General features: G+C 41.0%; 1 protein-coding gene across 2 annotated transcripts in view; it reads right to left on the bottom strand.

Moving 5' to 3' along the window:
* Window positions 1-233: 233 nt before the first annotated feature.
* jade2 (jade family PHD finger 2) overlaps window positions 234-26,946 on the bottom strand; it is a 221,807-nt gene continuing 195,094 nt past the window's right edge. The window contains exons 12-14 of one of the 2 annotated variants that reach the window (XM_085470801.1): window positions 20,776-20,907; window positions 5,479-5,624; window positions 234-3,323 (exon numbers count right to left, since the gene is read on the bottom strand). In XM_085470801.1, coding sequence (XP_085326927.1) covers window positions 2,538-3,323; window positions 5,479-5,624; window positions 20,776-20,907 — 1,064 coding nt within the window. In that variant the 3' untranslated portion in view covers window positions 234-2,537. The remainder of the gene's footprint in view (window positions 3,324-5,478; window positions 5,625-20,775; window positions 20,908-26,946) is intronic. The other variant, XM_085470802.1, reaches the window with a different exon arrangement.

Genomic DNA, 26,946 nt, shown 5'->3' with positions numbered 1-26,946 from the left:
GATCAGATGGGTTAAAGTGGGACTGTTGAACGCAGGGCTGATGGTCGTATGCTGTACTGAGAGAAGGAGCATGCTCAGTAGTAGTCGTGTTGGAGTTCAAACAGTGAAGCTTTCCAAATAAGGAAGTTTCTAGACAAACACACATCACTTCATATATTTATATATATATATACTGTATATGATATAAAATGTGTGTGTGTGTATATATATATATATGTATATATATATATATATATATATCTACGTCTTTCGTTGCTTTTCCATAAATTCTTAACCTTTTATTGTTCTTTTTTATAAGTTTTTTTTTAACCCCTGAGAATACCACGGACTGCTTTAAGTACAAAATACAACTCTCTGAGAAAAACAAGAACGGCTCATGTGTTTCGTTTTTAAAAAACAAAAACAAATTTACAATCAAATCAATTCAGGGACTTAAGAGCGCAGGCCTCTGAAGCTGATTATTACACTGTCTACGTCCATCTAGTAGGAACAAGACGTGCCTCAGAGCCATCAGTTGTGAAAGCTTGGCCACGTCAAACAAAAGCGGCTGCCACCTTGGTGCCTGACAGTGTTTACGTCTTCATAGAACAAAATAATAAGCTGCATAGGTACACGTGGGTGATCTGACTAATAAAAATGACTAATTTCCTCTAATTTTACATATAGTTTTATGTATATCCACATGCACTGAATGCATTCCAAGTGATCCCGCTTCCACTGGACACATAAATAGCAACATCAGAATGCCAAAACTGAGGATTCCTCCTCTTATGAACCAAAGCAGAATTTCAGCTGCTTTTGAGGTTGAATTTGTGTCACATGATGTCAGCTGCTGTAGCAAGAATTTACCCATGAACTACACAATGCATGGCCACCCTAACCACTCTGAAACTGTTTATAAAACACGTCTCTCAGGCTTGGCTTACATGAACACAGCTACCCACTCCATATGAAAAAGCAAAACTGTACTGCTGATTAACCAAACCCCAAAATGAATACTATTTGCAGTAATGTGCATGAAATTTTAAATAAGAGGTCTAATTTTCAATGGCAGCAACATTGTGCCCGCAGTGTAACTGGCCAAACTCTGGTTATTGATGGCTCTGGGCTGCAGTGATGTAACATAAGGGGGCACAGAGCAGCAGGCAGCTCTTTGCACTGAAAGCACGATGTTGCTCTGCGTTGCAAGCTGCTGCATATGCTCTGTTGATAAATGGCAAGTGATGCATTTCCATCCTTTCAGGCACTACACAATTGTTAAGGTGACAAGGAGCCCAATGCCAGCTACGCTCAGTAGCCACTCCAATGGGATTTCCTTTTGGCTTGATTGTTACAAATCCGATTGACAAACGACTGATTGATCTACTCAGCGATTGTTTGGTTGATTTGGAAAGTTGGCGGCGATTGAGGGGGACGCAGGGCCACAGGGCAAGTGAAAGAAAGGCACAGAGTTTGTACGACGATTTTTCTCCAAAGACCCGGGAGTTAAAAGAACGCGGAATTAGGAAGAATTTGAAAGCAGCTGACAAAAAGTCAGACCAAATATTTCAACGGCGGCTGTGAGCAAAAGGGATCCGCTTATGGTAGTTTGTGTGTGAGTATGTTTGTGTGTGTCTGTGTGAAAATCTGAATGAGCACCAGGGTTGGGGTCAATGTGTTCGCTATTCAGAAACTGGCAAAGCTGGAGATTTGTAGATTTTTTTTGTTGTTGTTGTTTTTTCTTTTATGAACTAAAACGTGAAAATGAATTTGAGAATGAAGGATTCAGTGTACATTTTTCAAACCGAGTCAACGAGGGAGGAAAATTGACCCCAACCCTGAATGAGCATCTATTATACACACAAGTGCTTACATTACAGCTCTTATGACTAGCTATGTTGTGCTTTTCAAGGCTGAATACAAGTTGTCACCCGCTGTACATATTCAGACCAACTCTGGTGTGAAATTGTCTTTTCCACTGAACATATTCAAGAAAACAAGCACTCACTGGATGCAACTCGGGCCACAAAGGCCGAGAATGAAGCATACCCTGAAACCAGCTTGAATAATAATAATAATTATAATAATAATGCCCCAAAGTGTTTGTTCCCAAGTCTGGCAGATACCACAGACATGAGGCCAGAACTGGGTGCTTCGTTCGACGCCCAGAAATGAAATGATTCTGAAATATACAACACAAAAAAAAAAAAAACAAGAGAAAGAGACTGAAGGTAATGTTTGTTTTCAATCTGCTGAATGCATCACATCTTATGATAAGCTAACAACAAACTGCAGTCCAGTGGAGAAGCTTTTCTGTATGATAGGCAAACGGCTACATTCAAATCCCCTCCGTCCTAAAAAACAGAGCAGGTTAGGAGCTGGGGATTTCCCACTGATGGATGCGATCGGGATTTTGGTTGAACAAAGCGATCCAGCCGTGTTTTTATAGACTGTATGCTGGGCACAGGTGGGAAAAAACAAAAACAAAAAACAATTAGCCAGCGGGATTCTGCTTGGATAACTGCTTGTGTGTATTTGTCTATTGGAAACTCAGTACTTTAGGAAGCCAGCACGCTTCTTCTCAGCAGGTCCTCGTTCCCGGAGTGCAACTGCGGCAGGCGGAGCTTGCGCCCACCAGTGCGCGTGTCCGAATCGCTCTGCTCGCCGTCAGAGAAGTAGCCATCAGTCTCAGCAGCGTCTAACAGGGATACGTCTTTCCCTGCGAGTGGCAGGTTCATGGACTCGAACCCCGCTACACCTCCGGTGACGCCCCTCCCTCTTGATTTACCCTGGCGGGACAGACGGTGCCGCGGGGTCCCGCCACGAAAGATTGTCCCACCGTCGGGAATTGTGAACCCAAGACCAGAGACCGGTGGGTTTGAGCCCACTGTGAAACCAGATCCAGCCCCTGATACTACACCATTCCCTGCATGGATGCCATCCCAAGGACTGTTATCCTCCGAGATGTGACAGGAATCCATTTTGGAGATGGGCGGCTGTGGCGGTGGGTCCCTGTGAAGGTCAGAGCTCCTGGTCTGGTGGTGATGGAGGGGGTAGTGCACGGTCTTGGAGGAGCCTTTGTTCTTTTCCCCTTTCCGACTCACATGGCCAGACTTTTCCTCCGCCATGCTCGCCCAGAGCCTCTTTGCGGTGGAGGGGCTGCCGCCTGCGGACGCAGCAGCTGCAGACAGGAGCGTCTGAGGCTGGGCTGGAGCGGATGGTTGTGCACGAACACGGGGCTTGTTGCTCCCTCTCGGTTTGCGCCCCAACTGGGGTGTTTTCCAGGTGGACTGCATGGAGTTCTCCATCATTAGGTTGAGCAGGCTCTCTTCGCCCTGCAGGAGCTGGATGAAAAGAGGAGAAAGGTTGGTGATGAAAGAGGAAAACGGATGAGGAACAAACAAATCTTTTCATGTTTAAAAGTGAAATAACACAAAATATATAAATGATATAAGCGAAAAGTTGACTGATACAACAGTTAATCTGCTCATTTTTGATTTTGTGGTTTGGAATATTTTGGAACAAAAACTCCCCACCCACTCCCACCTACCCACATGTCCAACAGCTCAGCAGTTTAGACTGTGAGCTGCCGATGTCACAATTTGTTCCTGAGCAAAAAAGCCCGACTAAATGACAAAGCTGATCTGTTCTGACGGCACTCTACATCGTGATCTTTTATTTCTTCAGGGTGTGATTCTGTTGAATCTCTAACACTTTTTGTTTTTAATAAACAAGGCTGGTGTTTATTGATTTTAAACTACACCCCTAATATTAACTTGCGACATGTGGGCTTTGTTTAAATTACATCATTGTTTATTTATGCAGATCTTTGTTTCTGAAAGATATCAGGTTCCTGTTTAATTGGAAAAAATGACTGCGGTTGTGTTTATTGTTCTTTAAGCACATCCAAAAACAGCAGCGCAATCTGGTGAGAGCGCTCTGCCAGCCAGCACACAAACAGCACGTTCCTGGGGGGAGAACATCTTTGCTCTGATTAGCAGATCGATCAATTTACAATAAAAAACTAACAAGCTAAACTATATAAAACCACAGCCAATCTAAAGAATCGATGATCAGGTCTTTGTTCAAAGTCAGATGAACTTTTTCAAGTGTCAAAACTACAAACTGACGCTGTGCTGGCTGACTGGCTCACCGCAGACTCGATGAAATGACTGAAACTTGAGTGAAAAGCACCATCATGCAAACTTTTGGACCATCACAAACAGCTGTAGCAGCTGTTTCATGTTGGTATGATGCTGATGATATTCTATATTCCGATCAGAAAAACACATTAGTTCCTTGTTTAATACTTTCTGAATTCCCCAACTTGTTTGTGGCTCTCAGCCCTAAAACTACTGGTTCCCACTTAAGTAACAAATCTTTATAAATGGCTTCATAGAGGTGTTTATGTACACATTAATGTCTAAAACTAATTTAGAATCTAATTTCTAAATCTGAATTTATGTTTCAACATCAAAAAGGTGATAAGTTGAGTCATTGTGACCCCTGTCAGTTCGAGGGACCAGTCTAACCAGACCCAGGATAGGTGGGGTCTGGTTAGACTGGATAGGTGGAGAGCTGGCGCCTCTTTGCTGAGCTCACAGAGGCTACTGAGCGGGGACTCCAGCCACATCCAAGATGATGCTGCTGGAATGTGTCCGCTGGATGAGGAATTTATTGGCGAGGCAGCTGCCTACTGCTCAGTTTTTTAAAAAAAATGTATGTAGTCACAAATATGCATGTACACATCTGTTCATTATTTAAAAAGCACAGATTAGCTTCGCCTATGTCCACAGTTGTGGACACAAACGCAACAAAGTTCTGTGGGAAACACTGTGGCCTCTCTCATGTGTTCGGATGGTGATCAAAATATACACAGATGAATTTATGACAGCTTTTTAAAAAAATACTTTTCCATTAATACAAGCACCATTCAGGAATAGTACCAGTGCTCAATTCTAGTTGAAACTAACAAAAAGTAATTAAACTGATCAAATGATTTCTAATATATGTGGAAAAGAAACGCTGGTCGTCCTTGTGGAGTGTTTTAGACTGAATTAATGCATAAAAGTGAAATTCTCTGTGTATGTTTCATTTTCTTGTACACTTTAGCCGTTTTCCCTTCCTCGACTAAGAAGAACGCTTCACTTTTTTACTTATGTAGCTGTTTGTGTCGGCGTGGCCTCTTCACAGGAAAGTCCTTGGCACTCGTTTCGTTCACCGGTGAAGTGGACAGGAATTCAGGTCAAGATGTAACGGTCTACTCACAATGTTGCATTAGCAAACCACTTTTTCTTTTCCAAGTATTGAGCAAGACGTTTGTGTTGTATTCATCTCTTATCATAACATGTAACAGCTGCAGTTCACCTGGTAAAGCAGGCACCCCATTGTACTGAAGGCTTAAGTCCTTACTACAGCAGACCCATTGCTGCGTTTCATTCTTTCTGTCTCTCTCTGCTAACACATCGTCTTCTGTGCCCTCTGCTCCTGAAGCCCTACCTGGTCAGAAAGCAGGCTGCCGCTCTTGTCCCGATGTTGGGCACCCAGAGCCCACTGGCTCAGCATGTCGTCAGCGGTGATCTGAACCGACTGGGCGAGCCAGCTGTCGAACAAAGAGTTGTCCAACGGGAATGACTTTGACAAACCTAAGGAAAGGGGAAGAGGGCACAAGCAGGGAGAGGGGAGGTGCAGGAAGGGAGAGTAAGAGGAAGCAAGAAAAATGGGAGAAAAAATTGGATGAAATTGGTAAAAGTGAATAGAAGGGAAGAGGCAGAAGGGAAGAGGAGGGAGAAAACAAAGCAGACAGGTGAGGAGTGTTGCATATTTTTCATGAATAAGAAAATAAAGGTAAAAGATCGAAAGCCTCCTTTCGATCTGATGTGTTTTAGATTACTGTAATGTTACATATATATCCAAAGGGAGCACGAGCTTCAGGGCAGGAATGGATGGATGGACATTTTTCTTCAGGATTTTCTGGTACAGAGGAGAATTCATGGCTCCATCGATTACAGCAACTGTGATGCTCCTGAAGCAGCAAATCACACTACCACAGCACCACCATGTTTGACTGCTGGTATGATGTTGGACACAAATCTTCGGAAAAGTTCAACTTTTGTCTTGTCAGTCCACAGAATATTTTCCCTAAAGCTTTGGGGATCATGAAAATGTTTTTCTGGTAAATGTGAAACGAGCTTAGTCTCCTCCTTACTGTTGAATCATCAGTCTGTCAGGCACGTTGATTCAACAGGTCTGGCAGTAATGAAGCCTGGGTGTGGCTAGTGAAATTAAACTCAGACAAAATGTATTTAACAATGTAGTTAATCACAGTTAAATCATCAAGGAGGGGCATTAACGACTTCCTCACACAGGGCCAGGTAGGTTAGACTGGTGGGTTTTCGTTTCTCTAAACAAAATCAAATAATAATTTCAAGCCTGCATTTTGTATTTGTCTAATATTCAAACTAAGGAATCAGGAAGGAGGCAAATAATTTTTCTCAGCACTGTATATGTGTAAGTAGAGCAAACACAACAATGGTCTGGATTCGGTGAAAAATTACCAATGAAGGCTTTTGCTTTGTGTTTTAAAGTTTGCATCCAAAATTCGGGAATATCAAAGACAAAGCACTTAAATTAGATGACAACGTCCAAGTAAAAATAGAGTTGATGTCTCCTCGCCAAAAAAAAAGAAAAAAGAAAAAGGATGCGTTTAATGACTTCTCCAACACTGGTGTGTTTACAGGACTATCTCAGCCTGGATTATGTGCAGTGTGAGTGTGTTCAGTATCTGTGTTTGTGTGAGTCTGCAGACAATGCTCCCTCCTTTTAAGTGTTTGCATGTGTGTCTGTATAATTAGGAGATTTTCATGGCTCCTTTTCTATCATTGTGGGCTGTGAGAAGTGCTGCCAAAGCGCCGCATGTCTGTCTGCAGCATTTTAGGATTTCTTCCTCTAATATAAAAGCACAGACAAACTCGTTTTAACAATGTACCCACACTTTCACTTGTCAAATATTTAATTTAAGTGGAGAAAGATGGATGGTGGACATGGCGCAATGTTAACAGTTAAAAAGATGATAAAAACAAACCCAACACATAGAACAAGCAAGTGTCAAAAATCCTCACTCATTATATTTTGGAAAACAGAAAGAATCTAACATTTTATAGTTGTGTCAAAATATACAGTGATTATAATTATGTGGTATTTAGTCCACTAAGTGTAAAGTAGTGTTCAAGTGACGGTAATTGCTCAAACACTGCATCACGAAGTGGCCCAAAAGAAAACAGGCAGACAAACACGAGGAAACAAGGCAACTCATCGCAACCATGGATTTCACATAAAGGATAGACATCACCTTTTGACTAGACTTCAATATCAGTGAGAATCCAGACGTGAGCGGATTTTTCATCTGCAGTCATAAACCGTTTGGGGACAACACACAGACACCGATACGCAAATCAGGATTTATTAACAAACTAATAAAATACTAGAAATTCAATCACTAAAACCAAGCGCAAACATCTTGGACAGGCTGTACCTCACAGCAATAATATTTATTATTTGCCACATAATTCCATTGAAATTCATCAACAGGCACAGACGGCACAATCAAAGCAGAGAGGTCCAATTCAGCAATTCAAATTAGTTTAGGTGAAACCTAGTACACAGACTTGCTAAAGGTGCCTATGTCAGGACACTTACCACCACCCAGATGGATGAGCAGAATTAAAAACCCACCCCCTGGTGAGCTCTTACAAGGGGGAAAACTATCCATGGAGGTCAAAACATTTTATTCTTTAGCTGTAAACACGATTACTGTATAACTGAACGTGGGAGTCCACGGGGACCACCGGAGTCCACCTGTTCTCCTTTTTAAATGACCAACCTCTGATATTATCTAGTAGTGAATGTTTAAAAACTCATATATTCCATGAGGCATTCAGTGACACCAATATGACTGCAATCATAACCTATGATACAGTCTGTAGTTGTCTTAATCAGGTACAGGTTTGGGTGTATATACAGTATCATAATAGAGCTCACTTCTACTGTGAGTTGAATGAAGTGCAAATGTTATTGCAAAAAAAATCTAAGTATGACCTCTCAGGGACTCTGTAGGCATCAAGTGAATAAAAATAATCAAGTTTATTGATCTAATTTAGTCCAACCAAGAGCACTGGGAGATAGTCATACTGTCTTCTGGGACCAAATGCATCTAAATAATCGATAGCAGCCATATGCACATCATCAGGAATGCAGAGAATGAAGACAAAACTTTGCAGAAACTGAAATGTACTCATAAATGTGGATATTTTTGTGATCTGAGCATCTTTCTCTCTTTTATTTTTGCAACCTCCTTGTAAATCATCACTGCTTATAATGATCTGGCAAGCAGGACAGCAGGAGGTGCTGTTAGGGTGCCTTTAACACAAGCTATCTAACACACACACACACACACACACACACACACACACACACACACACACACACAGACACGCACACACTGAGCTGGTAGTTTCCATGACGCAGCATGTCTCTGCAGGAATTGAGAGAGCTCAGAGGGAGGGAATAGGTGACGGAAGGAGGGGGAAAAAGACAGTGAAGAAGTGTGAAGAAGACAGGGAGGGGTGATGGAGCAGAAGGGAAATGAGCAGAGTTCAGAGAGAGGAAATCAGGAGACCAACATAAACATGCCACCCTGTTACTATGTCCAGTTTGGTCAGGTACAACATCCATGTACAACATGATTTGTTTAGATGTGATTATTTAACACAAATCCATTCTATTGCATAATAGACAGAAATCTGGTGTATTTTATATGCCTTATGACATCTTACAGACTTATCTGGGAACAATTTTTCATGTCTAACTTATAGCCTGTTGTTGGGTCTGAGTTCTGTCTGTAGTATTTCTGTGTATCATCTTACGGTGGCAGTTGTGGCATGTATAAAAAAAAACTGATTATGCAATGTCTTTGTTTTTTCAGGACATGTTTTCCACATTTATCCAGGTTTTTCCTCAGCACAATCTGCCCAGGTACAATAACAGCCACAGTTTATTACCTTATTTTATTTAGTATTTTCCTGTTGTTGCTTTGCATGTGATAAAGAAAAAATGTTAATAAATGTCTGCGAATCAAACCCCCAGTTAAAAATGTTTGCTGATGCTAGAGATATTCCTTTCGTTTCCTATGCATTCATATGTTTTGGATCATCATGCTAACATCAGGAAAGGGAACCTTTAGATATAAACACGAGTATAAATAAACATAAAGTATTGTTTTATTTTCTGTTTAAGGAGACAGGGAAGATAAAGTCCTCAAACAGATTTCCATGAGAAACCTACTAATGGCAACACTTTGTCATTTAAACCAAATTGCAACACTGTTTCTACCTTCTTCTTTTTTTTGGTACAGTCAAGTAATTAGCTGATGCTGCAGTAAAGCTAATGACAAGGAAATATTTCTTTTCCTGGTACTTTTGCAAGCTAATGCTAAGGAAAAAATGGTGTTGGAGTTAGTAAACACTAGGCTGTCTTATGGCACACAGAACAACAAGAATTGCCAGCTAGTGCTAGCTAATGCAATGCAGGGTAAGGGACACACCAGCAGCAGGATAGGGCGAAGACCAGAGCCAGTACATAAGAAAGAGAGCGAAAAGATGCTCCTGTAACTAATATGCTCGTCATTTATGTGCAGCACTTTGTGTCATGTATAACGTTGCAAACACATAGTGTTGGGTTAGTTTGCTAAACTTAGCAATGCTAGGAGTAGTTTTTCCGTGCAAATGTCCACAACTTGGTACAAAATGTGATTACAAATGGCTTCAGTTGCTAGGTTACATTCCAGTTAGTTCAGGCTGCCTGAAATAGCTTGCTTCTGGCATAAGACAGGGTTTTTATTGATGTTTCAGGCTCTGTTGCCACTGATGTTTATACATTTTGGTTGTCTTTGTATTTTGTGTATTCTAGTTTATGCAACTGTGTTGACCGTACTGATGTCTTTCTTTCAGACTTTAAAAATCAGAAATACATTTTCCTAATTAAGGAATGAAGTCAAATAAAGGGACACAATAATGGGAACTAGAATAAAATCTTTTGTTGTTGCCTACCATTTCTTCTTTTTTCACTCTGTGCTACCAATTTGTCCAAAAGCAAATTCATCTCACACATTACTGTTGGCCTCATTATCTTTGTGACCAAAAGGCATCTTGTTTCGTTAGAGCTGTCGTCAGAAGGCACAAACCAATTACTGGATAGTTTTAAGATAACGGATTTGTTTCTCTCTCTGCTGTAAAATCTTCGCTCTCAAATTTCAAAGTCAAGAGAAACACAAGAGATTCTCAGAAATGTTAACCTTGCTTTTATGATCCACTATTTAATAAACTGTTATTTAATAAACAGAGAGCACGTTTTTAATATTTTTAGCAATGTGGTTTAGTTTATTTTTATTCAAGGTTTTATTAAATCTAAAAGCCTTTTAAAGCTCTTTTAAAGTTGCTGTAACTAAGGCAGTGCAGACCAATGTTCTCATCTGGTCTTATTACAGGTATTTGATATCTAAAGGCATCGACTTTATTCACATCTGAAAAAATGACATTTAAAAAAGTAAAGAAGAGACGGGAGAAACACCCTTCAATGATTTTGTGAGTGTTCATGTTTTGCAGCTTGTCCACCAGAGGGCGCTATGAAACTTCCCTGTAAGTAACACATGGTTTTCGAAGCCACGATCAGATAATCTGAGCAGAATCAAGTAAACAACTAAATAAATTCCCACACGTAACGAGGACATTTATTTAAATTTTATTTTCAGTGTCTGAAAGAAAAACTTAAACTGTCCCAGTATTGGATTTTTCAATCACCAAATATTGATATCGGTCTTAAAAAATCAGATATTAGTTTGGCTCTACTATTTGTGTACTATTTTATAAATCATAAAATCTAACTGGAATCAAACATGTAACTTTGAATTATAAACAATGTTGGATGTTCACATTAAACGTGAAAAACTACTTAGCGCTTGAATTCGGATTTTTTTCCCCACTCTTGGCTCTGTATGATGTCAGCGAGTGTGGACATCCTTAATGCGATCAATTCAGACGCGTAGCTCTGAAGTCCATCCCACCTGCCGTTCGAAGCTTTTGTTGACGAGGGGCAGCCTATCAGAAGAAAGTTGGCTTACAGGGTGGGGGAACAGAGCTGGCTCAAGACGGAGAATGAACTGAGCACAATACAGGATAAATATGGTTGATTGGGAACTTCATAGCTACTCTAATGGAGCCCATGATTTTAAAAAAAGGAAGCTGAGAATGAACGTCCCCTTTTAAGATGAAATTCCTCAGCACCCGTGGGGAACATTAGAAACAACTCAAAGCAATTTTCCTTTTTCTAATCATCACTAGCCTCTGGGCCTGACTAATAAACAGTGCGGATAGGGGACAGCACATCTGAGAAGGAGTTATGATACACGTCTGTCATCTTGATCCCAGAACAGAGAGAGAGGAAGACAAAGCCCTGAGAGTCAGGACCAGACCCGACAGAGAACAGATGGCCGGACACACAAACACACACACACATACGCACACACAGAGACAGTGAGATATGAACACATACGACACGCATAGACAAACACAGAGACGACACACTGAGAATGATATATAGAGCAGGTTGACAGAAGAAGGCGCACATAGACACACAAATGCAGACAAATGTTACAGTTGCAAACAACAGAAGCACACCATATATACAGAAGGACTTGTTTATCGTGGAAAGACGATTCGAGCTATGATTTCCCAGCAAGTATTCAACATCAAGTTGCAGTCCTTATCCCTCAGCAGTCGGGTGGAAAAACCGAGAAAGGCAGGAGAGAAGATAAACAGAAAGAGGGAGTTTCATAACAACAGAGCAGGGAGAGAGAGAGAGGGGAGATTCAGTATAAAAATAACTGTAACAGATGAGTGGGGGAAAAGGAGAGATAAACAAAAAAGGATGGAGATAATCTCAGAAAAGGAAGCAAGTATGCACAGCCAAACTGCTCTTGTGCCCCGTGTTATTATCTGCCTGTTTATTGATCACATTCACTTCGACTGCCGGCTCTGCGATGCTCAGCTCTGGTTAAATAAGGAAATGAGAGACAGTCCTGCGTCACTGCTGATAGTCACTGTGTGTGTGGGTGAAAAACATCTCTGCCAGATTAGATACTGGACTGTGAGGTGCAAATACACATGATGATGGACATGCTGGACCCACTGTAGTTTTTACACTGCATATGCCTAAAAATTGTGTGATCAGATTAATAACTGATGCTCATGACGATAAAATTACCCCATACGTGCAAAGTTCACCTCGCGTTTCACATGAAAAAAATCGAAGAATTCAGTAACTAATCCACAACATACAGGGAGTGCAGAATTATTAGGCAAATGAGTATTTTGTCCACATCCTCCTCTTCATGCATGTTGTCTTACTCCAAGCTGTATAGGCTCGAAAGCCTACTACCAATTAAGCATATTAGGTGATGTGCATCTCTGTAATGAGAAGGGGTGTGGTCTAATGACATCAACACCCTATATCAGGTGTGCATAATTATTAGGCAACTTCCTTTCCTTTGGCAAAATGGGTCAAAAGAAGGGCTTGACAGGCTCAGAAAAGTCAAAAATAGTGAGATATCTTGCAGAGGGATGCAGCAGTCTCAAAATTGCAAAGCTTCTGAAGCGTGATCATCGAACAATCAAGCGTTTCATTCAAAATAGTCAACAGGGTCGCAAGAAGCGTGTGGAAAAACCAAGGTGCAAAATAACTGCCCATGAACTGAGAAAAGTCAAGCGTGCAGCTGCCAAGATGCCACTTGCCACCAGTTTGGCCATATTTCAGAGCTGCAACATCACTGGAGTGCCCAAGAGCACAAGGTGTGCAATACTCAGAGACATGGCCAAGGTAAGAAAGGCTGAAAGACGACCACCACTGAACAAGACACACAAGCTGAAACGTCAAGACTGGGCCAAGAAATATCTCAAGACTGGTTTTTCTAAGGTTTTATGAACTGATGAAATGAGAGTGAGTCTTGATGGGCCAGATGGATGGGCCCGTGGCTGGATTGGTAAAGGGCAGAGAGCTCCAGTCCGACTCAGACGCCAGCAAGGTGGAGGTGGAGTACTGGTTTGGGCTGGTATCATCAAAGATGAGCTTGTGGGGCCTTTTCGGGTTGAGGATGGAGTCAAGCTCAACTCCCAGTCCTACTGCCAGTTTCTGGAAGACACCTTCTTCAAGCAGTGGTACAGGAAGAAGTCTGCATCCTTCAAGAAAAACATGATTTTCATGCAGGACAATGCTCCATCACACGCGTCCAAGTACTCCACAGCGTGGCTGGCAAGAAAGGGTATAAAAGAAGAAAAACTAATGACATGGCCACCTTGTTCACCTGATCTGAACCCCATTGAGAACCTGTGGTCCATCATCAAATGTGAGATTTACAAGGAGGGAAAACAGTACACCTCTCTGAACAGTGTCTGGGAGGCTGTGGTTGCTGCTGCACGCAATGTTGATGGTGAACAGATCAAAACACTGACAGAATCCATGGATGGCAGGCTTTTGAGTGTCCTTGCAAAGACAGGTGGCTATATTGGTCGCTGATTTGTTTTTGTTTTGTTTTTGAATGTCAGAAATGTATATTTGTGAATGTGGAGATGTTATATTGGTTTCACTGGTAAAAATAAATAATTGAAATGGGTATATATTTGTTTTTTGTTAAGTTGCCTAATAATTATGCACAGTAATAGTCACCTGCACACACAGATATCCCCCTAAAATAGCTAAAACTAAAAACAAACAAAAAACTACTTCCAAAAACATTCAGCTTTGATATTAATGAGTTTTTTGGGTTCATTGAGAACATGGTTGTTGTTCAATAATAACATTATTCCTCAAAAATACAACTTGCCTAATAATTCTGCACTCCCTGTATTTATTTTAGCCACCTGCAGTTAGTTGGTCAGGTTGTAAATGAACAGAGATACAAGGCATTTAGCAACCGCCTGACAACCACCCATTCATGAGGGAAAAATGTGTCTTCACTCACCAGTTGGACTAAAAAACTGAAAAGTAATCAGCTGAGCAAAAAAAGGATTAAAATGTGATGTGAAAACTAAGCCGGGCACCATCCTACGTTGGACTACACAAACCACAGGTATGTAGTTTTGTCATATTTTATATTTGTATCCCTGAAGTCAAAAATTTAATTAAACAATTAATAATCAGTCAAATATAACCAAAAACTCAACACGACTCTGTATTTTCTCGTGATTAAATTACTGCTGAGTAAAATACCTCTAAGCAGTGGTATGCCTTGTGAAAGTATGGAGCAGCTCCATGTAATTTACACTAATAACATTTAGTTAAAAAATGCTTTAATGGTTCCTCTTAGTTATTCTTTTTTAATTGCTGATAAAGCTCAAGAAAGATCAAATTTTATATTTCTAATATAAAATGATGGTTGTGCTGTTTTAAAGTATCTGTGGAGAAACTGACTCCAGTTTTCTGAGTATATATGTAGCCTCGTAATGGCCTTGGATGGCTGGACTCCGCCCCTAAGCCTTAGTGAGCCAATGACAGTCCTCAATGACAATGCCATTTTTAAAATTGGGCTTTGGGATCGGTAAAAACCCCCAAAAAACAAGCTATGTATGATATGACGCACATGAATCGTAATATAGTAAAAATCATTTTGGTGATTTTAAAATCACAAAAGGCTTCTCAGATTTAAATCAGTAATGACCAAATATACCTTCAAACCAACCGACATCCTACTGTAAGTTGAAGTCAGTCTGCCATAAACTTTTAACAGTGCAGTTCAAAATATGCAAACAGCTCTACCAGTGGAAATCGATACTACCAATCAATCAGATACCAATATGAAGACAACGGGAGAGGGTCTGTGGCTCTGCTTCCCTCAGCTTTATGGAGCCTTTTACTGAGTGATGACTGCATCGGATCATTTCACTCTTGTTGCTCTTACAGTGGTGTTTTCAGCTGCAGCAGGTACCTCTCTTCTTTGAAAAAGCTCTTAAAACCCACAGTGCACTACCCGCTCAGCACCAAATGGCAGACAGACACAGCTGGCACCTCACTGGTCAACACAGTACAGCGTTTTGCAGTCGGTAGGCAATGGATCAAAATCTTCCCAAACCTTTGGTTTTGTGCTCCACTGGGGCATAAAGCACAAAACCTAAAGGACAAAACTAAATCTTCATGAGGGTGAAGAAAAATCATATCACCGTTATGAAGAATTTATAAAACTCAAATGTAACTAAATTAAAAAATCTCCCCAACAATGTTAACAAGAGCACTTCAAGACTGCATATCTCTGCTACACGCCATCCATAAACTTAGTCTCAAAAGTGTATCTGAAGGTAGATCAGTTTGTGATATTCTCTTGAGAGCAGTGTATTCCTATTGTTTTGTACTGTATGTATTTGGGAGGATAGCATGCAAAGGATTAAAAATTGCCCAAACTTGCATCGGAAAAGAATCCTGACTAACTTTTTTGGCGGTAGAAACATTTCGTCACTCATCCAAGCGACTTCTGCAGTCTCCAACGATTCAGAATTATTCAGCTGAGTCTGAGGAAGTTACTTGGATGAGTGATGAAATGTTTCTCCCACTGAAAACGCCACCTCCAGATAACAGAAACAACTTTCCAGTATTTCTGAGCGTGCATCAAGACAGAAATTTGTGCATCAACTTCACAAGTTAATGACTTCTTAGTTGGGCCAAGCCACGCGTCTAATATCTATCGCTAAGTTTTTCCAGTAATGTTGCTAACAGACACAAACTGAACCGATCACATGACCTCCCTTGGCAGTGGCACAGGGTGCAGTGCAGCACTCGGATAGCAGGTTTAATCCTAGGGTGTGTAAAGGTTTTAATAATTAAATAAATCTACAGTAGAAAGCTGTATGTCGTCACCCAGAGTGAAGGCTAAACTGCAGCAATAGCACACAGTGTTCGCTCTGATCAGGTGGTAACTACTAGGATCAGTCAACTCATCTTTCAAAGGCCTGAATTTGCTTGGATATGAATTAGTTCTCTGCTGTTGAGAGAGTGTAGTAAAAAACGGCACGACGAAGCATGCAAATGTGAAATTTTAAGGTTGCAGTTTTCATCATTACTCCAATTTTACTGGCTTTAGAATAAAAAATCTGTTTTGTCTGTAACATAAGCAATTTGGTTGAATTAAAACCAAAGTGACTAGTTCAATACCGAGGGACTTCAGCGTACGAGGGCTATCAAAAGCAGCCCCGCCTTTTCCGTTTACTGAATCAAGAATCGGTTAGAATTAGCAAAAGTAACGCTGGCAAAACTACTGAAAGAAACTCGTGTTGCTAAAATGTGAAACTGACTTTGGAGGGAAGGTTAGGAAAGATGGCCTATTTTGAGTTTTCTGAAGATTCTGAGTTAAATCTACTGATACTAAGACACAAAACACTCTTTACTGCAATGCGCTTCTCAGAAGTCAAGCCTGCAGCTGTCACACAGGAGGCTCACAGTGGAACCTGAATCTTTGTGGGCGTATATATGAATTTTATGATACAGAAATGTTATAACAGTAGAGTGAGGTTAAGCTTGGCTGTATATAATTCCTACCAAAAAAAAAAGCTTTAATCCCTCAGAGCCAGAGCCCATTTTGTTATCAACAGAGCAGCTTCAGGTTTCATCCTTTGATGACAGCGTGAAATCTTTGTCGGCTGGTTTTCATAGCTTTCAGCAACTTTCTGTCATGTTCGTTTTCTGAGATCAGAGGAAGGAAGCGAGCTCTCTGCGTTTTACGTGTTGCTTTAGTGCCGCTGCCAGCGTGCTGAGATCTCCCGTTTATGTATTTTTTTAATGCGTTTCGCGTGTCTTGGCCGTCGTACGCAGACCCGTGCCTATCCGTCCCCTACGCGAGTTGCTTTCGGGCACGTAAAAACTCAGATGAAAGGACGACAAATTAGAGCGCACAATTAGTCGTCTAATTAGAACTCATTTTCATTTAGGCTCTCAGATATTAATCAGGTACAGTGACTGTCTGAGCAGCCTACAGCTTTTTATGGAATGCAGCAATATTCACAAATCTTTAGATATGGGTACACAAAAACAAGGGTTACATAAGGCTACGAAACCACCTACTTGATGTCCTACATATAGAAGCTATTTAGAGCACAGCAGCTTGTTTTTAGAGGTGGCCTGAAGATACAGAAGACTTTGTTTTTGTTTCTAGACACCCACGCAAACATATAGGATGTCAGAACTCGTGTGTTCACTTTTTGCGTGTTAATTTTTTTTCTTTTCTTACACAATTTAAAAAAAAAAAAAGACTTTATTGATGTGTCTTTTTTCCCCTGAAATTGAGGTCTTTTCGTTTCTCTGGAAACACTTTACTCAAGTCTTCCTATTTATAAGCACTATATAAATATTTGCAGAATGGTTTATAGCACCCTTCAAGGTAGTTGACATTTGTGTTTACAAGTGTATTTGTCAACAACTGCAAATCCACTTTCCGGGCACTGGTGAGTGGAAAGAATGACAATATGGTGCAGTTTAAATAATAAAACTAAGCCATTTTCACACATGAACTCCAGGCGATCTTGGCAGAATCAAGTCGCCGTCTGATGTTCCCCTCTTTTCAAATGTAGCACACATCAGAAGAAGGTTTGTGTCAGCTGTATTACTGCTGGAAACAGTTGGGTGTAAGTGAGGCTTCTGCCTGAGAAGAGTCTGCAGAAGGAAGGATGTGTAATCCACTCACTCACTGTGAGAAGTTCATCTACCTCCATCTCACCCTATCCTCAGCATCTTCTCTGTCACGCCAACCCTCTGCAAGTCCTGCTTCACCACATCCATGAATCTTCTCTGCAGTCTTCCTCTTTTCTTCCTGCCTGGTATCTCCATGTCCAGCATCCTTTATCTACTATATTCACTATCCCTCCTCTGCACATTTCCAAATCATCTGTAACTTTGTCTCCCTCTGAAGTCTAAAGTATATGTTCTGACATGCATCTCCATCAGGTAATGTCTACTCTAGAAAACTTCAGAGCTGCAGTGCATGTGTGAAAAACAAGTAATTTGCTCATAGGAGTGGTTAAAGGTGTTGGCATACAAACCCCCCCCCCAGTCCATTCAATAATAATCACTATCGACACAAAGGATTCCACATATATATTTTAAGCCAAGAGGCTTTTCCTCTTATTTGATTTTGTCATGTTAAGACCATTCAACATGCATGGTTGTCACCTTTTTCAAATGGCTTCTGAGAGTTATGGAATTCTGGAGCAAAACGTTTCCGAGATAAAAGCGATAATTTGAAAGACAAAACCTGAAACAGGAGGAAACTCTGCGTTTGATTCGGACGGCGTGCTCTGACAGCACCAGCTCTCATCAAACTGTCACAGTGCTACTGTCCCATGAAGACGCAGCATTGAGAAAAGTAACCTGATGATGTTTTCAAAATGTCAGGAAATGTGACTTTAGCAGCGCAGCAGAAATGCTGCAGTCGTTTGTGCCAACTTTTAAAAGCGAGCCATGATAATAGATGGACGTGAACAGATGGGTAAATACTCAGCTTAAAATCTGAAGCTCCCATGTTTCTGAACAGAGAGGCTTTGGTGTCTGCACCCCTGATTTAACACATCAATCAACATATTTCTACTGGGGCTAACAAGAACCTGGATTATTTCCTAAGAAATACACACACACACACACACACACACACACACACACACACACACACACACACACACACACACACACACGACAGTTATACACTGACTCATAGCCTCCTCGAAGCTAAGCCTGTCTCTCCTACTCAGAAGAAATAAAACCTTCTCTTGCTGCTTAGTGATGGACAAACTGTTTTAGAGTAGAGTATCTTTTTTGACTTTTATATGCATGTCAGCGCATTGAAATGTTAATTTGCACCTCAATAGTCAGGCAGGTGGCTTGTCTTGTGTTGACAACTTAAAAGCTCCAGATTCAATCACCAGAGCCGCCAGCGTGTCCATCAAACGTCTCTCAACTGTCCTCGAGTGAGTCACTGAGCTTTTATCTTCTCACTCGCTTCGACTCGCTGTGCGCTCGAAATATCTCTATAAATTGTCAATGTTAGGAGAAAAAAAATCTGTATAAGCCGCTTGCTCAATTTCCATATAATATCCATCTTCTGAGCATCATAGGTGGCTGCAAAAATCAGCCACATATGAGGGATGGATCATCTGACACGGCAGCCAGCCGTTATCTTCCATCTTTATCCCAACGATGAAAGGCCTCCTGTCACACTGAAGCTGTTTACTCTTTTTAGTTTTACCATCATTTCTGGGTCTATTTTTTCCTACTTTATTTAGTTTTTTTACATTTTGCCAAGTGATGCAAGTTGCTCTTTAATGGCTTTGAAAAATGTACGTAACCTGAATTTACAGCTGATGCAAAGAGTTAAAGACTCCCACCGTAGATGTCAACAGTTTTAAACCTTCTTTTTACAGCACCACTTAAAGTCTTGATGATTGGCCTTTTTTTTAATTCTATCTGTGGAATTGTTTTCTGTCTTTTGCCATCCATCCATCCATTTTTTTAACTGTTTGTCTAAATCAAGCTCACGGTGAAGCTGCAGTCTATCCCAGCTGTCCCTTGGTGACAGGTGTGGTACATCATTGGAAGGGTCACCAGTTTGTCACAGAGCCAACATAGACACCGACAATCATGCACGATTACATTTACACCTATGAATCACTTAGAATCACCAAATATCCTGACATTTGTAGCAATTTTGCATTAATTGCTTAGTAATTCCTAAGCCACCATTTGTATATACAGATCCCCATTGTAAGAGACTAAAAAATTAAGTGGACTCATTATGTACCAACCTACATACACCAACCTGCATATTTACACACACTAAGGAAGGGCTGTTTAGGTTGTACTGGCCGGTGGATTCAAAACCAGAAGCCTTTTACTGTGAGGTGGCAACGTTTACATGTTTCAAGTGTTTAAATTGTTAAAAAATTAAGACAATGTTCTTTGGGACATCCTGAAATTCCGAAGTTTCAGTAAAAAACAACAACAACCAAAACTTACTTCTCAAATAAATGATAAATATCTGATTTGTTAGGGTCTGTAAGCTTATACATACAGATTTCCACATTTCCCAGTCTGACCATAACTAGTCCTTCTAGTTTTTCTATAACTAAAACTCTACTTGACATGATTTTAAAAAACAGTCGTCGTGTATCCCTACACCACACTGTGCTTCTTAATCTCTCCCTCTCTCTCTGTGAGTGACGTAACGCTGCCCAGAGATTGATAGATCATATTAGACCTGCTGTCAGCTTCTATTAAAGATTTTGCCATCGGACCTGCCAGCTGATCAGCAGCTATCACGGAAAAGGCGTGATGGAGGCATGAAGATTGTAAAAGAAAATTTTAAAAAAGGCAAAATAGCACACACACAGAGTGTGGAGAGGATGCTAAAGTGGCAGTATAAAAACTGATTATTAGCGGATAAATAATTTATTCAAGACAAAATCATCTAATAGTGTGTTTATAGGGCAAAGTGTAACTGTAAAATCCTTAGATTTTCAGTTTTTGTAAGGTCTTGGTGTTTTGCACTAAGGGATTGTATATCAAGCATCAAGGCTACAAAACTGTGGGCACCTTCTTATACAAATGCACAAACACACACACAGACACACACAGGTTCAGCCTATGACGTGTAGTTTGGAAAAACTGCAAACACTGCAGGAAACGCAGCCACCCACCCACGCACACACAATGTACCTAGCTCTTTAAGCATGGAGCCGTTCTCTGACTTCCATCTCTCCTTTTTCTTCTCAGGACTATTCTTCCTTCTCTCCTTCCCTTTATCCTTCACTCCATTCTGCTTCCTCTTTTCTCCCTTCTGGGTTTTCTCTGCAAGGAGACACAGAAGACAGGCCCATTTTAGGGATTTAGTTGATTTATTCAATTTAATCTTGATTTAACCAAAAAGTGTCACTGAGCTTGGGGAATGTCTTCTTTTCAGGTGCAGTTTGAGTAAGAAAGCGAAGTTTCAAGTTGGAGAAAATAGTGCAAAAAGATACATAATTAAGAGCATGTTTGTCCTTATTTGAACAATTGATAAGAATAAAAAAAGAAAGCTGTATTTCTTTGTTTTATATAATTTAAAAATTACTGCATGACACCAATATTATTTCAATCTCAAGGAAAATTAGTTTTACAGAGGGAGCTCCTTGTAGTTTATGAGACGAATAATTTCTGAAGGAAGAAAAAAAAAACACCAGAAAATGTTATATTGGGAAAAGTTTGGCAGAGTGTAAAACAGGCCTTTGAGAAGTACATTTTGCCCTCACCGTTTAAGAAAAGTAGCCTCCAAAGAGCAATATTATCATTCAGTAATGTCAGACATAACTCAAATATTCTCTCTCTTTTTGCTGTTTTTGGTCTCTACTGACTCTTCTGGGAAATACGAAGCTCTTAAGCTCCATAAAGCTCCACTGTGTTTGAGGTAGCTGCTGATAGCGTCTTTCTGCTGTTTGGTGCTAAGAAAGCAGAGCTTTTCGAGAGAAAACAGCCGCCTGCACACCAAAAATTCTGTTTTTTGAGACTGAACAAAAAATGATAGAAGTTTGATCCTGAAAGGACAACTAAAACAAGCGGAAACTCCCTACAACCATTCAGGGACCAGTGATTTACTGATAGTTTAGACAGGCATGCCCTTCCTCAGACACAGTAGCTCCCTAACTAAACTCACTGGACACTTTATTAGGTATATCTTGTTACTAACGCATTGGGCCAACTTTAGCCTTCAGAACTACCTTAATTAATCATTTCTGCTGGAAACATTCCAACATCCCATCACACAGTTGCTGCAGATTTGTCATTGCACATCGATGCAAATCTCTCGTTACCCCGCATTCATAAGGTGCTCTATTTGACTGATAACTGTGGAGGCCATTTGAGTACGGTTAACTCAATGTCATCTTTAAGAAACTAGTTTTAGATGATCTGAACTTTGTGAATGGCGCACGTTTTGATCGAAAGCAGCCATGAGGTCAACCCAACACTCAGGTGGGTTGTGGAATTTTAACAAGTTGGTACTAGGATGCCCAAAACAGTGTGTAATCGTGGTTAACTGTGTGACGCAAGGCAGGATTTCATGCTAATTAAACTAACTTCTAACGCTACCATCTTAATGCCATCAGACTTGGCAATATTTTCTTCTATTGTCTAATTTTAACGAGCCTTTGTCAACTGTAGCCTCCCAGTGTGGTCTTCTGCCGCCGATGGGCTACAGCAGCAGAAGACCACATCTTTGTGTTGAGAGATGGTCATCTGCATACCTTGGTAAAAGGTAATTTCTTATCAGCTCGAAGTAGTCTCCCCTAGCTTTTTACCCCACAGAACTCCTGTTTGCTGGATATCTTTTTTTTAGGATTTGTAAATCCTAAAGATGACTGTATGGAAAAATCCCAGCGTATCAGCAGTTAATGATATGCAGTTGTTGCTCGTCTGAAATACTCAGACCAGCTCCAACAGTCATGGCATGTTTAAAGCCACTTAAATGACCTTTCTTTCCTATTTTTATGCGCGGTGTCAATTTCAGCGGTTCTTTACCATGTTTAGATGTGTAAATGCACTGCGGCGCTGCCGTGTGAATGGCTGATTACATGTTAGTGTTAACGAGCAGTTGAACAGATGTACCTAGGTGGTTAGTGAGTGCACAAAACAGCCCAAACAGAAACCTTCACTGCTAATCGGTTTTACTGCCATGCAGCTATAGTAACACGTTTTTATTGCTGTATTTGACAGCGTTATTATGAGACCTGGTGACAGGTTTACACCTTTTTATCAGCTTGGCCAAATGTGACTCCCCTTCTAATGAGGTTTAGTGGTTTGGAGCCACAGTTCATCTTCAGCAGCTCATTTTCACTTCTGCTCTACTCTGATAAACCGCAGCTGACTGTGGCGCATGTTAATGCTTGTTGTAAAGGTTGTTTAGTATTCCAGTTGAAGTTTCAGGTTAAAGCTGTCCATGTGGACCCATAATAATAATAATAATAATAATAGATACTTTATTGATCCCCATGGGGAAATTACTTGTTTTTCTCTGCATTTGACCCATTCACTCAGTGAAGCAGGCGCCCGGGGAGCAGTGTGTAGGGACGGTACCTTGCTCAGGGGTACCTCAGGGTAGCCGTTAAGTGGATTCGAACCGCCGACCTTCCGATCATGGGGCGACCACTTTACCTACTGAGCTATCCCTGCCCCATGTGGCCTTGATGGATGTTACCTCAGTTAACCTAAAAGTTAAAACAAAGTCTAGTCATGGGGTTATCTACGTGAGTGGATTCAGGTTAAAAAGCCGTTTTGTATTCTTATATTGTCAAGATATTGCCGATAAGCAAAATGCCTCTGGGTTGATGTGGACAGCAGGGGGGTCTCTGTCAACTATCATTTTATTTAGGATTGTTCAGAATTGCAGTGTGTGTTCTTCAGTCTCCCTAACAGCCTAGCCCACCATTTAGACACATTTTATGTGTGCAAAAAGCACATGCATCAGTTGTGTATCAGTCTTCAAGGCCTGCGAGCATGCTGACACACACACTTTATGGCATGTAACAGAGCCCTGCAGAGCGCCTCCCTGCTGGGAGCTGTCCTCTCGCTCTAGGAGACCTCGCTCACTCCCTTCAGCAGGGAGCGTGGCAGGAAACACAAGAAACACTGATAAGTACACACCGTGAAAGATACTGTAATACTGTCTAATGCAGTGCTTGTCAAATGGTGGTACTGCCAGGGGTTCTGTGAAGTCCCGCATGGGGTAAGTTTAACGTTAACAAAAATATCAGTCAAACACGAATCCTGGAAGATAAATAAAAAAGTGAGCTAAATAAAAGATAAATCAAGTTTTATATTCAATATTCTCATTTCCAGTGTAGTTTCAGTCAGCTGCTGCAAACTGCCAACTGCCATAAATCCTCACAGAAGGCAGAGGCAACAAGCCCAGTCGCATTTACTCAGGCAAACATCAGGTAAAATTGATTCTTGGTTGAAAAGTGTGGAAGACATAGATGTTTCTTACAGAAAGAAGTGAAGCCTAGTTCTTTGTAATGACAATGCACAAAACAAAAAAAAAAAGATCCTCAGTGAGGCACAATATCACGATTCCTACTAAACTATTAATGCAATTTATTAACCCTTTCAGGTGTAATGTCTGATTTAGACTTCTTTAGTGAATCTTTGCAGAGCCTACAGTGTAACCCGTAGGTGGCCAATGCAATCCAGTCAAAGGAACTTGAAAAGAAAAGCGTCTGGACTTCTTTAAGTTGCTTGAAGACGTTTCACCTCTCATCCGAGAAGCTTCTTCAGTTCTAAGGTCAAATGGTGGAGAGTCCCAGATGTAAACCTAGTGGGAGTGACCCCCCACAGAGGGACAAAAGGACCCCCTGATGATCCTCTAATCGCCTGAGCCAAGGTGTGAAACTGGGCGTGGGTCCCAATCAGCCAGAGTTTCGGGTGTGTTCATTGTGAAACCTGGCCCCACCTTATCATGCGAATTCCTGAGGTCAGATGGCCCAGGATGTGAGTGGGCGTTAAGGCGTCTGGGAAGGGATCTCAAAACTGGATTATAGATGGCAGAGAGTTGGTGTCGTAAACCACCGCCTCTGTTCAAAGATGGTCGCTCACAGTGGACATAGATGGCTTCTTTCACTCCTCTTTCAAACCATCTGTCCTCTCTGTCCAAAATGTGAACATTGGCATCCTCGAAAGAGTGACCTTTGACCTTAAGATGCAGATGGACTGCTGAGTCTTGTCCTGTGGAGGTGGCTCTTCTGTGTTGTGCCATGCGCTTGTGAAGTGGCTGTTTGGTCTCTCCAATGTAGAGGTCTGGGCATTCCTCGCTGCACTGTACAGCATACACCACATTGTTAAGTCTGTGTTTTGGCGTTTTGTCTTTCGGGTGAACCAGTTTTTGTCTGACAAGACTCAGCAGTCCATCTGCATCTTAAGAACAAAGGACATTCTTTCGAGGATGCCAATGTTCACATTTTGGACAGAGAGGACAGATGGTTTGAAAGAGGAGTGAAAGAAGCCATCTATGTCCACTGTGAGCGACCATCTTTGAACAGAGGCGGGGGTTTACGACACCAACTCTGCCATCTATAATCCAGTTTTGAGATCCCTTCCCAGACGCCTTAACGCCCACTCACATCCTGGGCCATCTGACCTCAGGAATTCGCATGATAAGGTGGGGCCAGGTTTCACAATGAGCTCACCCGAAACTCTGGCTGATTGGGACCCACACCCAGTTTCACACCTTGGCTCAGGCGATTAGAGGATCATCAGGGGGTCCTTTTGTCCCTCTGTGGGGGGTCACTCCCACTAGGTTTATATCTGGGACTCCCCACCATTTGACCTTAGAACTGAAGAAGCTTCTCAGATGAGAGGTGAAACGTCTTCAAGCAACTTAAAGAAGTCCAGACGCTTTTCTTTGCAAGTTCCTTTGACTACGATGACCTGGATGACTGAGAACCTTCACAGACACAATGCAATCCAGTGTTTCATATGCGGTGCCAGCCATGATAGAGACAAATAAAAAGATGGGGCATTTACAACATTTAACACATATGTAAAAATCCTTTGTTATTTACCTTGGGTGGTAACTCTACCTTAAATTTAAGAGCCAAAATGGATCATATGGAAAAAAAGAAGTAGATTTTAATGCAAGTAAGGCAGGTGATTCTTTTCTTTGGTCCTTTATTGCCCAAACCTGTAAGAACAGTGAAATAAAAAACAAAAATGCTTTTGTGCTAATTGCCCACAGTTAGGGTCAGGGCTGGATTATCACTGGTAATGACTTAGACCTCAGAGAATTAAGAAGATAATGTCACGGGTGCATAATAACAAAAACATTCAAGTATTATTTAGTGAGAAGCTCTGTGTTTAATAAATAAGACACTGAAGGGTCAGTCTTCTGTTTTAAGGTAACTGCTTCCTAAAAATGGTCAGAGGGGCACTTGGTTCACCTAACATGTTTTTCTTTACTTGCCTAGATACTGTATACTGTCACTATGATGGATGTTTATATTAAACATGAGCAGAATGTCCAATAGTTTTCCTCTACTCTTGGGTCTGTATGATGACATAGAGAAGGGATTTCCCCAATATGGTTGCACATCCCTAGCTGTGACCACAGAAGCTCCACCCACTTGTTATTCAAACCTTGTGCTTGTGGGGGACAGCCAATAAGGACAAGGCTGTCTTAAACGGATCTAAAACGGCTCGTTTCAGACTGTGGACGAATGCAGGAGTTGCACCAAGGTCCATAAATAGATAAATAAGGGTTCAGGGGCTCATTCAACAATAACTAAAAATGTAACAAGTGAAAAGCTGTGTAGGTGCTTGTTGGTTTTTCCGGTGATTTTACATAAAAAATATGGTGTAATAATACATTACAATAAAATATGTTTTCTTATACTGAGAGTAATTCAATTAGGGCTGAAACTAATTATTGGTTTATCATTGTCTCTTTTAATTGGTAGTCAGAATATTACCTAAGAAAAACTGTTGCAAATTTGCCCAAATGTGAGATATTATTATTGGTTGTTTTGTCCACCCAAACCTTCAAGATATTCTGTGTGTAACAATCAGAGCTGGAGTTAGATAATGCTCGGTACTCGGTACAAAAAACCAACCCTAATGATTAATGGATTATCAAAATGTTTTCATAACTGGCTAATCATTTCAGGCCCATTATTTGTGATGCCATAACTGAACAGAAAGAGGATTGCCGAGTTCTACGTTTACCAGATAATGACAAACACATGCACACTCCACACACATGTCTGCACACACAGCAGGCCAGGAAACGGCGCAGACCCATGCAGTCATACTTCAGTGAGCCTCGCATATACAGCACAGCGATGATCTCCATCTCTCCCTCCCATTGTA

Source organism: Copadichromis virginalis, linkage group LG10 (assembly GCF_057382275.1).
Source record: "Copadichromis virginalis isolate Kocher_CV1m ecotype Utaka linkage group LG10, C_Virginalis_male_GT1.1, whole genome shotgun sequence".
NCBI classification, from domain to species: Eukaryota; Metazoa; Chordata; class Actinopteri; order Cichliformes; family Cichlidae; genus Copadichromis; species Copadichromis virginalis.
This window is presented reverse-complemented; position numbering and strand designations above follow the sequence as displayed.